Below are 17,034 nucleotides of genomic sequence, written 5' to 3'. Positions count from 1 at the left end.
TGGGGTGGGATAAAGAAAGGTACCATTCCTGTTAGAACCAGAATAAGCAAATCCTACAAAACATTTTAAATGGTTTTCACCAAAAAAAAAAAAAAAAAAAGACAGGAAGTTAAATCAGAAGGAGTTTGGTGAAAATTCAGCCGAGTGGCAGTGATTGATCAGACCTATATTGCAAGCGAAATGTAGAATACGTGAAGGTGATCGGTCACACTTGCGTAAAAGTTGCAAGTGAAAATTCAAAGCAAGTTTTATTGCAAAATATGTGAATAATGAGTGAATTTACATTAATGGTTGCAATCGCAACATTTCACCTTCCTGGACTGACCGATGAAGTTGGAGGCTCGCAGGTTAAATAACATTTAAAACCACTCCAAATGCTCCATCTTCACTCTCTATACAACGCAGCCTGGCTAGCTGAGCTTTAACCTGTTTCCTTTCACTCTGTTGCAGTTCTGGCAGACGAGGTTGCTCGGGGTGACGGCTCTCTACAGGCTAGTTTGCGCTCCATGCTTTTGGATGGCAGCCTGCAAGAGGTGGTCAGCATCCTATCTAAAGCCCTGTATGGAGAGCCAGTGGTAAGATTTGATTTGATCTAGTTGTAAAGGTTGTTGTTGTTCATGCTCTATACCTGCTGACGTGTTTATCAGTTTGGAAGGGATTCTTGAGCCTTATTTCATATTAATATCCATCTTAATGAGTTTATTATTTTGAACCAGAAGTTTAACTGTCAAAGCAGCAATATTACATCTTAAAAAAACCAAAACTTTAAAGTGTTGGTCCATCAGCCAAACTATTTATATAGAGGAAAAATATATGTTTCACCATTCAACAGTCTATATTGAAATGAGATGTTTTGTTCCTGCAGAAAAAAATTATAGAATAACAAATAATTCCCAATTGAATCAATAGAATGAATATATTGTGTCCTTTAAATTTTATTAAAAGTAAAAAAAAAAAAGAAGAAATATAACATCAAAGTACTTGCTATTGTTTGATGTATTTATAAACCCAAAGTAGGTTTAAATTCATTTAATACATTCTTATTGTATATTTATTTTATACTCTTAAGGCCTGAACTCATCAGAAATACAGATCAGTACATTTTTACTGTACTTTTGAATTTATATACGTTTAAATCCAGACATTTGGTCTGAAATATAGTGAAATTTTGAAATGTAAAATGGATAGAAACTGTGTAATATGCCATCGTCGGTGATTTAATGTTTGGTATTTACTATGTTAAACAAACCTACATGCAAGGAGTCAACAGTATAACTGTGATTAATATAAATACTATTTGCAGTTATATTTTAATGAATATAATATTTTCCTCCTTGCTCCAGAACGGCATCGTTACAAAAGACCTGACCAGATTAAAAATGCTCTTCTCCGAAATTGAGGTAACTGCATTTACTTTTCTAGTCGTGGACGTTTAGTGTAATAGTTAAAAATAAACGTTTTTGCTCCGTTTCATTTAGGCAATAAAAAGAGAGATGGCCCCTGAATACACAGATGACCAGGACGAAGGTGAGCGCATCTGCATCAGGAGTTTATTTCAACATTTTGCTTTGTTGCATCAACAGCTTCTGTACATTTCCTTTCTGTTTCGTGTTTTTCCCGCAGTCAGTCAGTCAGTCAGTCAGTCAGTCAGTCAGTCAGTCAGTCAGTCAGTCAGTCAGTCAGTCAGTCAGTTTGAGTTGTTTCCTGCCAGATTATTGTCCAGTGAATTGTCTGGTCACTGTGCTCTCAGAGCTCTAGTGTTTATGCAGCTTTTATATCAACAGAAGTCCAAGATGGCTGGCAGTTCCGGCCTCCTCCCAGAGGTGTCACTAGCAGCGAGGAGTACACACTCTGCAAAAGGTAATCAACAGATTTCTTCTTTTATTATTTCAAATAAATGTATGTTTTAGTTGTGAGCAATGAATGAAAAATGTTTCCTTGCCTCCAAATAATCTAATTTATTTTCCACCAAAAATCAAATGTTTTTTTAATTATTTTTTTTAGGGGGTTATTGTTTTCTTTTTATATTTAGCATTTAATGTATGCCATCTTAAAATGTAAATAAACAATTAACATACAGGCTATAGAACGACAAAAACATATCCATATATCTTTGTAGGAATAAAAAGCCTAGATCTTTATTATGTATTTATTGGCCATTCGGGACTTTTATTATGTTAGAAATATAAAATATGATGTCGCTCTGAATAGGAAATTAGCAAAAAAATGTGATTTTATGACATTAAAAAAAATTACTACAATAAAATAGTATTGATAGTGCCATTTCCACATAACATAGTTGTATTTGAGTTTTTGACTGGTTTAAATGTTATTTATTAAGATAATGGCAATGTCTATCAGGTACAATGTGCTTTAAACTGGCAGAAAAATGTAAAAAAATATATTTTTTATTTAATTGTTTTTTGTAGCATTAAACAATAAAGTAAAATGGATTAAAACAAAAAAAAAGTAAAATAAAACAAATTGAATACTTTTTAAACTTGATTTATTTTTGTCATGGATTTTAAAACAAATAGAAAAAAAAAACAAAATTAATGTTTTCAACTGTTTCTTTTTTTTAAATAAATAAAACATAAAAATAATACTGATTAAAAACTGAATGCTTGAAATATAACACATGCTGACCTATCAACTAAATAATCAACTGGGTTTTTTATACAGATTTTAGTTGAAATATTTCCTCAAAGTTTTTTTGTTGTTGTTCAGAGGAAAATGTGTCAGCCAGACAATCTGTCAAACTTTTTACCAGCAGCTTGAAAAAGAAACTCATGCAGCTTTTTCTGTCAGCTCATTCATATAAAGGATGTATTTATCTACATTCAGAATTTCATCTGATGCATCCTTTAGCTTGATGCATGTTGAAATGTGAAAGTTCTAAATATCCCAACTTTGCAAATAAGCGATCTGAAACGATCAGCCAGATTTCTCCAGAAACGTCTGATGGAGCTGCTTACTGTCGCCGCAGGTACTTGGAGCAAGGCCTGTGTCGGTACGGGGCGCAGTGCACGTCGGCCCACTCGCAAGAGGAGCTGATGGAGTGGCAGAAACGTTACGCCTCCCGACTCATTCGCCTCAAACAGCAGCAGGAAAGCAAACACTTCACTGAGAACTACATGGAAACTCTAATCGAAAAGTGGATGAACTCTCTTTCCCCGGAGAAAGTGGTGAGCGAGACGAAAGTTAACGCGGCTGAACGCCTCCGGTGTGTCTGGAGTGAAGTTGCTTCTTCGTTGGAACTTTGGATTTGTTTTTCTGCTTGTGAAAATATCAGCGTAGCAACCGGAAACGATTTTTCTCTCATCATGAGAGAAATGCGTGCAATATTTAGGGTGGATATTATTGTCGTATGTGAACTGTAGATTCTTCTGAGTTTTCTAAGAGACTATCAACATTTCCAAATCCAGTGTGTTATTGTGAGCAGAGGTTGATAAAACAGAGAAACTTTGCTAAATTTCATCAACTCTGTTATCGAATGAAAGCTGTGCTTACTCTTTATTTCTTATTCAGTTTTTTTAAATTTTTTTATTTACTGATACTGAAAGTTGCTGACATTGCACACTCTCCTCAGTAACAGCGTCCACACCGAAGAGCACAGCTCTCAGTTTGACTTTCTAATGCTAAAAATGGTGTGGTGCTTTCAGTATTTGGAAAAAGCCTGGTCAGCAGTCTGACGGTCAAACAGAAAGTGGACCCAGCTGGTTTTTCTCATCATGTTTTCATAAGACCTCAAACTTTTCCCAAGATTTAAGTCCTGTATTGGAAGGGAAAAAATAACCTCTAAGTTTGTTTTTACTTAATTTGTTAACTGATTCCAATAAATGGTCTCAACTTTTCTTGTCAAGCATTAACTGAGAGGAACTTTAGTACAACTTTAATAGCATTTTATTTATTTAATTGTACTTTAAAAACCCTTTTCAGTATCCATTTTTCACTGTCTACACTACGCTGACGACACTCTTCTTGATTGTTGACATGCCTTCTTCAATTTTCTTGAAATTTTGAGTTATCTTTAATTAAAACCAATATATTCTTTTAACCCAAACGCCTGTTTCTTTGTGTTTTTCCAGCTAAGTGACAGTCTGGAAGGCGTGACGGTCGAGACCAGCTCCGGCCTTTCTGTTACAGTCACCTCGAAAAAATCCTCCCACTCCTGGATCTTTTCCTTGTTGTGCAAGGTAGGATGACACAGTCACGGGTTTTATTTAGATGGCTTTTTAAAAATTGTACGAAAAGTCAATTTTCATCTTTTAAAAAAATTTTTTTATCATGCTCCATTGTTGTTTCTGGACTAGCCGGCCAGAAAGCTGTTCCGCATTGCCTTGCTCTACGACGCCCATCGACCGCACTTCTTCATCACCGGCGTTTCAGCCGAGGATCGCCTGCAGTCGGTTCCCAAAGGATGCCAAGAGTGGACGCCCGGAGACGACACGGCAGGTTCGTCTGTTCTTTCATCATAACGAGGATTGTTTTAATCTGATGATGAAATGTAAACAACAAACGTTTCCTGAGAACCTGCCCATGTTGCACCTAAAAGAAAGCCGTGTTGCATAACATAAACTATTTATACTTTTTTCTTTTCAAACAAATAGCCACCTTTATCCTTCATATTGTTGGAGCAGGGTTCAGCGAATTTTTCAACCCCAAAAGGCCGTTTCTTTGTTCCAGTTCTGCTAAATATCAATAGTTTAGAGCCACAAAACTTAGACCGCCCATTGAAAATAGCAAGCTAATTGATTTTTATAAAGACCGACCTAAAAAAGTGCATTTGCGTAACGGTTAAATTAAAGAATCAAATGTAAACTAGGTTTTAGAAAAACAAACTTTTTCCAAGGCAGAAATATTTTCTTAATCCCCAAATGTATGGCAAATTATGAAAAACCATGTAGTTTGTGACTTAATGATGACAAAAAAGTAAAAATATCTATACATTTTCTTGCAGACTTTTTGTTGTTCATCACTGGAAATTCTGTCAAGACATTAAATTCAGGAAATAGGATTTCCTAACATTAGTCGTTTTAATTACATTTTATATTAAGAACTGGTCTAGGAAGCACTATTTGTCATTTTTGATGGTTCATAATTGAGAGCCTGAAGAGCAACAGAGGCTCGTTTTTTACTTCTGCATCTCGCTGAGTTCTCTGACATGCATTTAAAAAATATTAGCTGATATACTAACACGGTATGCAAGTGTGAGCATAAAATGTTGTCCATTGATGATCTTTTGTTTTTGCCGTTACCCTCCTCTTACTCCTCACTTGAAGAAGCAGAAACTTTGCTTTTTCTTCTTCACTTCTCAGGAAATGAGAACTGACCCTCTCCTCTTTCTGACAGATGAAATCACATCGCCGCCTTCTGTGCCGTGTTGCTATATTAACCGGTTATTACAGACATTCTGATTCATTGACAGTTTCGTGGAAATACACTGATATTTGAAGTGACGGTGTCCGACGGCTGGCACGGCGCAAATAACCAGTGTCGACGTCCTAAATGTTTGGGGTTTTTTAAAGGAAATTCTGATGCAAATCTTGGTTTATAGCTGCAGAACAGAAAAACTCTTAAAGACTTATATCTGTTTGTGCATAAAGGATTTTGGATTTTATGTAATATGTCAAATCCGTCTTTGTATTTTTACTGAACATTTAAATGACGGGCAGCTTTTTTCTTCTTCTTTGTATACAAATGTGGTGAACTGTTGATATTTAGTTTGACATCTACTTTTGTAGCTGCAGTTGAAACCAAATTATTACATACATTTTTTTTCTCTTTTCAGTCAGATCAGACTTCTCTTGTTTTAGATCAGTTTGAATTTCCGAACTGACCTATTTCTATTTGCCAAACATCATAACAAGGAGAGAAATTAGAGCTTTATTTGTTGATGTCTTCACAATCAGGAGTTTACATACAGAACGATTACTGTCTCTTTAAACAACGAGTGATGGCATTGATAATGATGATGTCATAACTTTGGAAACCTCTGATAGGCTAAGTGACCTAACATGTTTGACCCAAGTAGTAGCATTCATACGCAGTTCTACGAAATGCAGAGGAAATGTGTGTAAACTTCTCATTTTGAAGACTTTGATAAATAAACCCCTGACATATACTTCTATTTTTTTGACATTGAAAAACCGGGAATACTTTTGGTAATTCTAATTGACATAAAACAAGAGACGTTTGGTGTGATTTAATTTCAGGCAATGAGGAAAAACAGCTGTATGTAAACTTCTAGTTCCACAGCCTGTGTTCTCTGACCGGTTCTTTCTTTAACAGACTGAGTTGAAACCCACTTAGAAAAACTTGTGTGTTTTTGTCTGCAGCGGCCGACAATGGCCTCGACCACTGCATCTACAAAGTGGCGGTGGGCTTCAGCACCGAGATCTTTGGCACTTTCAGACAGACCATCGTGTTCGACTTTGGCTCCGAGCCGGTGCTGATGCAGAGGATCATGGTGGACGCCGCCTCGATCGAAGGTACGATCGCAATGGCACGTTTACCCTCAGGTAGCCCAAAAAGAGCCGGTCTTGATTCGCCTCGTTTCGCCACGTCTGTCGTTTGTCTTTCTCCAGACTTGGAGCACCTACTGGCAGCCAGGCAGCAGCTGCTGATAACCGCCAAGCGCTGGGACTCGTCCTGTAAAACCATCGTGGAATTCACGCCCAACGAGACGGTGGCCGACCTGGAGAGGAGCCTGCTGGCCCGCTACCAGATCCCTCTGTCGGCCGACCAGCTCTTCACCCAGTCCGTCCTGGACAAGACGCTGACCAAAGACAACTACCAGGCCCGGCTGCACGACCTGCTCTACATAGAGGAGATCGCTCAGTACAAGGAAGTCAGCAAGTGAGTTCTGTTTATAGAACTCTGGGTTTGTTTCTGTGCAGCAGCGTTTCAGCCTCTGAGTGATGAGATGCTAAACCACCAGCAGGTGTCAGGCTTCACCCTCGTAAATTTGCAGCGTTAATGTCTCAGCAGCTTCTTACAAAGCAGTTTGATTTAACAGAAGCTAGTTCATTTTAACTCTGTATTGGTTTATTAATTTTTAATGTTTTTAGCTTTTGGCTCGTAGTAACCGGTCCAGTCCTTCAGGACAATAAGAGCTGAAATATGAGCATCTGAAAAGGGGGTTTGTTTAATATCCAGTGTTTCTGTTCTGTATTTATATTGTCTGTATTTTCATTGCTTTTGAAGGATTTTCACAAAATGAGACTTCCTTTAGATCTGGATGTTGCATTCGGTCGGTCGCTTTTTCAAACTTTACATGAAAATAATGCATATATATGGTTTTATGGGGGAATTTTTCTGCCATGATTCGAGACCAGACACCATATAGAAAACAATTTGACTGCTGTTTACTCTCCTCTGTGTTCGTTTTGTAGATGGGTTTTCATGGAAATAGGAATAAAGGTTAACCTCATAAAACATTGTTGTTCACCAGGTTCAACATCAAGGCCAACCTCCAGCTGGTCACCAGCTTCATGCTAACTGGGATTTCTGTTGGAGCCAAGTACGCTCAGAACGGACAGCTCTTTGCACGCTTCAAACTCACTGAAACACTTTCCGAGGTAAACACAGCTTGTTGTAGAGATTAAATGTGTTTGTTTCACCTTAAAAATAGCAAGTGTAACGTTCTTAAAAATATATATCACCTAAAAGCATCTGCTCGCCAATGAACCCAAACTACACATTTTTATCTTTTTTCCTTTTGTCAGGACACTCTGGCTGGGAGACTAGTGATGACCAAGGTGAATTCAGTTCTGCTACTGCCGTTAGGGTTCGGCGGCCACGCTCCTTCTGGGGTCAAAGAGCGGGTTTATGAGGCTGTGATAGAGGAGAAGACCAAGGATTACATCTTCCTGAGGATTTGCAAGAGCTGCTGTGAGGAGCTGATGCTGCAGCCTGACAGAGAAATACAGGTAAGAGTTTAAAAAGAACAGAAAATTATTACAGGCTGATGCTTGGAATATTTTGCCAGTTTTGGTGAAACACTTTTCATTTTTTCTCTCTTTTTTGTACTATAATTTTATTAAAATATCAACTTAAGTGTTTTCCATGTCAAAATAAACATGGAAAGGAAAAAGCTTTTCTAGTAGAGCTTCTCCAACATAAATGACACACAAAATACTTTTTGCGGCGCACTGAATTGTCAGAGGTTTTAGTTGTTTGAACTTATTTGTGGCGTCCAGTTACATCCTCACAATAAACCCTCACACGTGTGTGTGTGTGTGCGTGTGTGTGTGTCAGGTGGAGCTCCAGTTTCAGCTCAACAGACAGCCACTGTGTGAGATGCACTACGCCCTGGATCGCATCAAAGACAACACCATCCTTTTTCCTGACGTTGGCCTTGTCCCCACAATCCCCTGGAGCCCAAACCGGTACGTATCCAACATGTGGACAGTGACACATGTGTGGAGAAATCCCAGCTCTCTTTGGACACTTTCTAAAAATCTCCTTTTCTTTTTGTGCTTTCTCTGAATTATTTAACTGAGTTCATTCTAAATAATCTCACCTCAGTTGCTACTTCTTCACCAAAGAGTATGGTCAGTGCAAAGCTGTTGGCACATAGAAAAAAATTTGGGATTTTAATTAACACACTTTCCAAAACCATTGCTTCTTTTTCTTTTTTTTCTCCAGGAGTCTGAAACTTTTACAAGCCTAAGAAAAATATCACAAAAATTATGAAAAATTATTTAGAGCCACTAATGTTACATGAGCTTTTGGGAAAAAAATATCTGTGAAGTTTTTGCTATACGACATTTGTTAGTTTTTAGAGACCATTGTTTTAGTTTTTTTTATTTATAGACTTTATAACAAGAAAAACATCAAACTTTTGAAAAAAGGGGATACATTTTCTTAGATGTTGATATTTGTAGAAAATTGTGGGGAAAAAAAGCACATAGTTTCCAACCTAATGGCAAGGTAAAATGTTTTTTCTTTTTTAAATCAAATAATAAAATCAGCATTTGTTGTTCAAAGAGCCACTGCTGTAACCAGATATTCCTATTACCATGTGTGTTTTAAGTTTTTTGTTTTATTGTTAAAGAAAACTTGGTAATTTTCACTACTGCAGCTTTCATGCTCTATGTTAAAGCCTTCTTGCTGATGCTAACAGAATATTGACTCTATAAATCAACATGCATCGCTGATTGGTTCAGCAATGAAGCTGAAAAATATTTTACATTCAAGTTGAGCTGACTGGAGGATTCCAGTTGTACAGAAAACGTGACATCTGCCATTTATACTATTATAAATGGCAGGAAAGAACGATTTGCACTCAGAAAATGTCTATTTTTATCTCGGTAAATGAACCCAATCATAAAAAGAGCTTATTATAAAGAAACTCTGGTAATACCACCACGTCATTTAAGTTTTCACAAATGTTTCCACTGAGGGGGACGTCACCTCAATTTGAGAGATAAGAGCATATCCGTCACCTTGCTGGCCATTCGGGAAAGCTTTCAGATCCCTTCTACGGTTTTTCTTCCTCTGATGTCGGACAGGTGAGGGGAAAAGACGCGGTAATCTTTATTGACAAGAGACAAAGTCAAATATAATCCCTGTGAGTTTTTTTTGGCAGCAGCCTTTCTTCTCAGGACTCTAGAACAGGATTTATGTAGTAGTTAGAAATGAAATTCTGATTAAAGCGAGGAAGAGTGAACTTGATTTGAAGGAACTTTGGTTGAATACAAGCAGTTTGTTTAATCGTTTGCACGCATCTGGGTAGCTGGCCCTTTAAAATGGAGAAAAAAAGTAATAATTATTAAATAATAAACACATGACAGCTTCACAAGGTTCTTTGAAGTATACTTTAAAAATCATCTTTTTATGATGCTACATACAAGAACCTTTGGATAATTTGGACTTTATCACAGTCTGTCATAGATCATCTCATCATTCACGATAATAAAGAAGTTAAAGTAAGAATGCTTAAAATGGATGTTTTGTCTACTAATCATGTTTTAGTCCTTGTAACTTGAAATAGGTTTATTACTATCCACTGCAGAGGTTTTTCATGTCGAGTTGATTCCACCGTAGATCTGACAATGTTTCACTAAATGTAGATAAAAATTTTACACCACAGACTTGGTTTTGTCAGCTGAAAAGTCGATTAGATTTTTTTTTTTGTTATCTATGAATTATTCACCTCACTAAAAACAAGTTGTTTTTTTCATGATCAGAGTTCTGAAACACTCTTAAGAGTTTTCAAAGTTAAATTATTCCTGCGTATATGTGTTGCTCCAATCATAGCAATTTTATTTTGTTTGTATAAAAACAAAGAAATTCAGAGCAGGATGTCATCCTTTCTTCTTTCTGTACCACATCATGTCTGTAATGAATCTTTTTAAGCAGCTTAGACAGGTTCTTTCTTCTGTCCATCTCATCTTTTGTTTGTTCGTCTCTCATTCCCTTTTTTCATCTGTTCCACTTTACAGTTTGGTGGTTATCTGTAGTTATTTCCAGTTATAAAGTCTTTATATGTATTTGTACTGGAAACGGTGAGTTAATATGTACACTCTGTCTGACCCAAAAAAAAAACCTCACCACCTGCCACAATTGCATTGTTTCCTGCATGATAATTTTCCCAAAAAATGTTGCAATAAACCGCAGTGTTCTCAATTTGAGACAGTTTTTAAGTAATAACAGTGGCATAAGTATGCAAGTATATCCTCTYGGAGATCAATAAATGTAAACTTCTAAATGAACAAATAACACTCAAACTGGAAGATGTTTTAAATATCCAAAATTATAAAAAAACAAACAAAAATTGTTTTGTTTGTTTGACAAACTGAAAGACAACTGAAACTATAAGAATAAAATTACCCTCCAATTGCAGTATCACATAATTAATTTCCACCCTGTGATAAAATTTGGCCTCGTCATCTTGGAAAATTCCTATGCCAATGGGAAAGTTAAAAAAACATCCCCAATGATAGAATAACCTGGTTGTTCTTGATGCAACTTGAACCCTTTTAATACAGTCTATTGTGTTGTCCCTAATGTTTCTTGTAGTTTAATGTAATCCTTTGATTCAAAATTGCATCACTGAAATACATGCACAGAACTCAGCATTTCTACAATTTTACCTATATTTTGCATATTTTTTTATTAATACTAGTATTACCCATTTGCTTTCTTTTGTAGCCTAATGTCTCTAAAAAGCATCAAACCCAAATTAGAACAAACCTTTAGGATTTCGGCCACATCTAGTCTATTGCATTGCATAAATTATAAGAGAGTTTAGTAGACCTATATATATATATTATTGCACAATTTATCACAGTCAAGATTATTTGTTGAGTTTATCACGCAATCCCACTTCCATTTTCATAATCCACATATAGTGCAAACTCTGACCACTAGATGGAATCAAAGCACTTCTAATCACATCCATAGTGTGAGAGGCATATGTATCTCCCAACATTTGTGGTATTCATACATCCCCTTGTCTGTAGTCTTTATAAAACCAGTGACTACAGCCAAGTAGTCACAAATATAACTTGTGCATAAGAGGTTTTAATTTTGGCAACAATTTTCTGCTGGAAGTAATAATGGGTTGGAACAACACAGAAGGACTCGACTTTAAATCTGATTGAGAATGTGTGGAGGAAGCTAAAGGTCAGTGTGCTGATGCCAAGAGGAGCTTCCAACCTGAAAGACTTGGATCTTGTCACCAAATCAAAACATGTAAAAGGGAATTCAGGAATTGCAAGAAGGATATGGCTGATTATGTAGAGGGTGTATACATTTTTGTCATGCCTTCTTTAATAATATAACCTTATTACAATTTTACTGTAAAATTAGTCATTTTATCTCAGAAGAAGAGAATTGATTGAAGCCGTAATAAGTTGTTTATATTAGCAAAGGTTTTTCCACTCAAAACATTATATATTGATCTGATATAAACACACACACACACACACGCGCACACACACACAAACAAACAGAGAGAGACCTTCATTTATGTCTCAGTTGGAGTTAAATCAATTGATGTCGGTGGATTCACAGCTTCAGAGGATGCAGCCTTTATAATGAGGACACTAATGTGTAGAGACAGACGCACACAAACACACACACTACATCCACAGTGACTCCCATCACTCACAAATATGTCTGCGGTCGCATGCACAGCTGTTTTGGACACACACACACACACCTCTATTTATCTGTTAATGTGTGGTGCTTCTCTATAGTCTTTTTCGACCGCCTCCTTTTTGTTTGATGTGAGGATAATAATGATTGCAGATTTATTAGCAGCTAATTAGTGTGGGATGTTTGACTACTGACACATACATCTGAAACTGGCTTTATTCTGGTATAAGTTGATCAGTGGATCGAACGCGGCTCCATTTTCAACTTAATTGAAATGTCAGACATGTCGGTTGGTGCATAACGTAGAAACAGGACAATAATATGTTTTCCTTTGGTCAAAAGGTGAATAAGGTCTGCCTCGTGAGGTTAAAGTTGCTCTTTGTTGCAATTTGCATGAGTATTGGAGGACAATTGGTTTGAGACAAAATGTTAAAAGGAGTTTGTGTTTGTCTCTTGTTTCAGGCAGTGGGACGAACAGCTGGACCCCCGTCTGAACGCCAAGCAGAAAGAGGCCATCCTGGCCATCACCACACCCATCTCCATCTCTCTTCCCCCAATCCTCATTATTGGGCCCTATGGTACCGGCAAGACCTTCACCCTGGCACAGGCCGTCAAACACATTCTTCGCCAGGACAGCAGCAGGTAGAAATCTTGCCTCTTTTCTTTTTGACTTGCTTTGGGATCCCTTCACTTGTATGTGAAACTTTTGACCAGTGTTGATATTTCACAGGAAAATCTAGATTTTCATGCATTATTAATTAGCACATTCCTCCGAGACGCTGTTCAGTCTGTGGAAAGAGCACCAAGATGTTGCCGAACAACATGGGAGAGTCTGCACTCCACAATTCTGGCTTTTATGCAAAAGTGGCAGAAATAAAGCTACTGCTGAAAGCAGTGTACTACAGAACTAATAAGAAAAACAAGTTCTGTTTGGGGTTTGCTGTAAACCATCTAAGGAACGTAAGGTGCTGACATGTTGGCATTGTTTTTCTTTAGGATGGAGCTGTTTATAGTAGAAACCTTGAGATTCAATACTTGAGACTGGTTCTGGACTCACCTTCCATCAGGATCCAAAACATTCAGCCAGAAGTACAATGGAATTGGTTTAGTGTTGAGCCTCTCCCATACTTTATCTGAAGTGTCAAAATCAGCTCTCATTGAAATCGTATTGGGTCGATATTGGTATCCGCTGATGCTCAAAGCTGCAATATCGATATCAGAAGTGTAAACGTTGTATCGGGAGACTCCTCGCATGGGAAAACCTTAAATCAGATTTAGATCCAATTAAGAATCTATGGCAGCTTTAAAGGTTTATATTCAGAGACATTCTCTATTCAGTCTCACTGAGCTGGGGATGTTTTATAAGAATAGATCAAAACATCAGTGTCTAAATGGATAAACCTGCTGGTACTGCAAGCAAATATGATTGTACAAAGTATTGACTAGGTAGCTAAAATACCAAAGACCTTCTAATATTACCAAATTACTAGAAGGGGTATCAAAAGTTTTTCTGTATAACAGGGCTTTGCAACAAGCTTTGAAGTTGGAGCATCAGGAACTTGGCACATGAATGTGTCAAATTTTAAGGGAGGTCAATTAAGAAATGAGATGTGGCGTTGTTCACTCAGCTGTATGTATATGTGTCTCGAAGGTCCTGTTTGTGCTGAGTGATTAGCTTAGCTTTCCATTGTTGCGAGTTCTGTCACTTGAAAGAAAAGCACACTGGTCATTTGGCCGAATACGTGTCATTTGCCCTCAATGCACATGGTTGGCTTTTATTACGGTTCGCTCCCTGGCTTTGAATGGAAGTCGATGTGCAGCGCGAGCCGGTCAGTGAAGTTACGCCACATCTGCAGGCCCCACAGTGATGTACAACAATGTAGCTTCTTCACTGGCATTTTTCTTCATTACGGAGCCGGCGCTCCGTGTGACGCTGCCCGCAGGACACGCTAGAGTTTCTTGAGCTGGAAAGAAACCAATATAGCACCATCAGGTAAATGGTTCGCTAGTCTTAATGAAAAATGAATGCAATATGTCAGACAGAGGCTTACGTTTTGTTTTTTAATAGGAGAACAGGGTATATAAAGGAAAAATTGCCTTAAAAAGTACAGTAACATAATAGTCATTACTTGGGTATGGAGCGTATTGGTGCATCTCTAAAGAATCTTAAGTTCATGTATCTAAAATTACGGCCTTAAATCGTCTTGAATTCATTTAAAAAAGTTAGTTGGTCTTAAATACGTTCTTCACAGGTCTTAAATTTTGTCGTGTCATGTCTATTTAATCCTGTATATTCTATGGATTTTTCTTAATCACAGGACATTTTTGTTGGCTAAGGGTCGAGTTGCATTCAGATATTGTTGCTTTCTGTGACTCAAAATGTTGAAGGTTACCGATAACTAGCTGCTAACATACCTCGCTAGCTTGGTAGCTAGCTAGCTCTTTTTAAAATTTATATTGCAGTTTTCTTACTTCATGAGGTATGAGGTATGTAAACATGTAGAACGTGTCATCACTGCGATAAATAATTCTGTCTAAACTAATATGATGACAAACAGAAAATAACTTTTAACTGTAAAGGACATAATAATATATCATTCCTCTTGTAAAGTCATATTTCTTTAGATGCGCAGAAACTGGTTGGGGATTTTTCTCATTAAATCACATTTACCTTTTATGAATTCTCTCTGGGAATCTGTTACTTCAACATTTTTAAGCTCATGTATTATCTTGGATTCAGGGCACTGATGGTCAATATTTCATCCAATTTGATGTGGAGGAACTTTGTTTTTAGATGCATTACCTGTGATTTTCTTTCCCCTTTTCCTGTGCAGTTTGTTTTTCCTGTATTGGTGGATGCAGTCATAAACTTCTGACACAGAACTTTTCCTAAGTCTTTGTTGTCTTTACTTTTGTACTGATTCTGGCTTTGAAGATCTCAACAATCCTCTTGTACTGCTTGGTTGATGTTCTTTTTTCCATCTTTAAATGAGAAACGTGTCTTCCCCAGTCTTTCTTTTCTTTAGTTTTAAGTTTCTAAAACTGAAGAAAAAAGTTTTGAGAGTCTAAAAGCAAGTGGCACTTTATACCATATGTCCTCCTGCACTGTAGTTTATTATTGCTGTTGTTTCTCTTTTGTATCTACAGGGTCCTGATCTGCACTCATTCCAACAGTGCAGCTGACCTTTACATTAAAGACTATCTTCATCCATATGTCGAAGCAGGCAACGAGCACGCCAGACCTCTCAGGTACTGCAGCAGCATCTCCAATCACCCTCTACTTTGTTCTCCAGCCTGCACTGTCGCAACTAATGCAATCTAAAATACCTCGGTTGTGATTTTGCATTTATTTCATAGATGTGTAGTTTAATTTGAGGTGTGTAAAGCTTATTTATTTAAAGGAAGATACAGATTTACTTTCACCTAGTGTTGCATTAATTTTTCATCAAGTTGTTGATGGCAGAGTCCAACCACTGTGCAAAGCATTCTCCAGAACCCAAAGATATTTCTTCTTGTAGCTAGCTAGCTACAGGAAGCGCTTTCTGCAGCTTCCTAAGATGACATTTTTTAACTTCTATCGGCTGTTTGGTGTGACTAATACAACTAGCATTGCTAAGACTGTCTGAAAGTGGAGCTACCAGCAAATTTTTTAATTCTGCAAACAATAGGAATTTTCTATTAACACGAACATTACAGTACATTTCTAAGATATTAACTAGAAAGGTGTTTCAAGTTAAAACTGAAAAATCTGCTATTTGGGAAATTATTTTCTAACAGAGGATTCAAACGTACTAACTTCAAAAAAAGCCACAGTTGGATTAAGGACACACAAAAAACAAGGTGTGCATGAGTGTCAAACCAATTTGGCAAGTCTTAATAAACTTTGTTAAAAGCAACAAATAAAATAAATAAGAAATGTAATGGGCAAATAATGCATTCCAAGCTTTGCTTTGTCATTGGAAAGAAAAACGTTGGGTCTAAACAAGGTTGTACACTGCAAAAACTAAAATCTTAGTAAGATTAAATATCTTAAATTAAGGAGATTTTTCTTATTTTATTTCTGACAAGATAATTTTTCTCACCAAGAGGGATTTATGTTAGAATATTTTTCTTATTTTAAGTGTTTTTGTACTTAATTATCTCAGTAAGATATAAAAGCTTAATATTAAGAAAATATTACTTATTATGAGTAAATATGTGCTAGAATCTAGATTATCAATATTTACCTATCAAAGTTCAAGTCTAGAACTTATTTTATATAAGTAAAAATTTCTTATTTCAAGCACAGAAAGCGAAATCACATACTTAATGAAATGTATTCAGATAATTAAAACGGACTATGTCCAAATGGAATCCTTTGTGTTATTGTCAATGAAAAAAAAAAAAAACATGAACTTATGTTCTTGTATGAGTTGGCAGAGTGTACTGGAAATTATAATTTAATATTTAAACGGTTGACATTTAACACAACAATTTCAGAGACAATATCAGTTTATATATCAAGATAATTCTTGGCATGTTTCCRTCTGCTGTGGACCTTAAWSTGATCTTCTTGATGCAAGATGTGGGACCACTTACTGACATGTCATGAAATTTCTATTGATGTGTGATTTGAAATGGCTGGTTTTCCACACAATGAGATTAGAATCAACAATATTGATTAGCTCAATGTCATGATAAATATTTTAACTTTTGGTTTATAAAGTAAGAATTTGAAATATAAGTTACTAATATTAGTTTGAACAATATTTTATTCATCATGTTTGTAACCCCTTTTATGACATCATACAATCCAAATGGGAAAGCGCCCAAAATGTCAGTGAGATAGTATTAATGTTCGATACAACAGATTTTCTTTCCGATCCAATACCGAGTAAAATTTAAGCTGGTATTGGCAATACAGATCCCATACTTTGTGCAAAGACAGTT

The 17,034-nt window shown here is 36.6% G+C and overlaps 1 protein-coding gene across 1 annotated transcript in view; it reads left to right on the top strand.

The window, feature by feature from the left end:
• helz (helicase with zinc finger) overlaps positions 1–17,034 on the top strand; it is a 57,467-nt gene that overhangs the window by 11,853 nt on the left and 28,580 nt on the right. Inside the window, exons 4-17 of the mRNA XM_008419790.2 lie at positions 451–575; positions 1,344–1,400; positions 1,479–1,527; positions 1,785–1,860; positions 2,987–3,185; positions 4,089–4,196; positions 4,314–4,455; positions 6,339–6,491; positions 6,588–6,858; positions 7,454–7,580; positions 7,728–7,931; positions 8,260–8,390; positions 12,568–12,747; positions 15,253–15,354. Of these exons, the coding sequence (XP_008418012.1) occupies positions 451–575; positions 1,344–1,400; positions 1,479–1,527; positions 1,785–1,860; positions 2,987–3,185; positions 4,089–4,196; positions 4,314–4,455; positions 6,339–6,491; positions 6,588–6,858; positions 7,454–7,580; positions 7,728–7,931; positions 8,260–8,390; positions 12,568–12,747; positions 15,253–15,354 (1,924 nt within the window). The remainder of the gene's footprint in view (positions 1–450; positions 576–1,343; positions 1,401–1,478; positions 1,528–1,784; positions 1,861–2,986; positions 3,186–4,088; positions 4,197–4,313; positions 4,456–6,338; positions 6,492–6,587; positions 6,859–7,453; positions 7,581–7,727; positions 7,932–8,259; positions 8,391–12,567; positions 12,748–15,252; positions 15,355–17,034) is intronic.

Source organism: Poecilia reticulata, linkage group LG1, assembly GCF_000633615.1.
Source record: "Poecilia reticulata strain Guanapo linkage group LG1, Guppy_female_1.0+MT, whole genome shotgun sequence".
Classification (NCBI taxonomy): Eukaryota; Metazoa; Chordata; class Actinopteri; order Cyprinodontiformes; family Poeciliidae; genus Poecilia; species Poecilia reticulata.
This window is presented reverse-complemented; position numbering and strand designations above follow the sequence as displayed.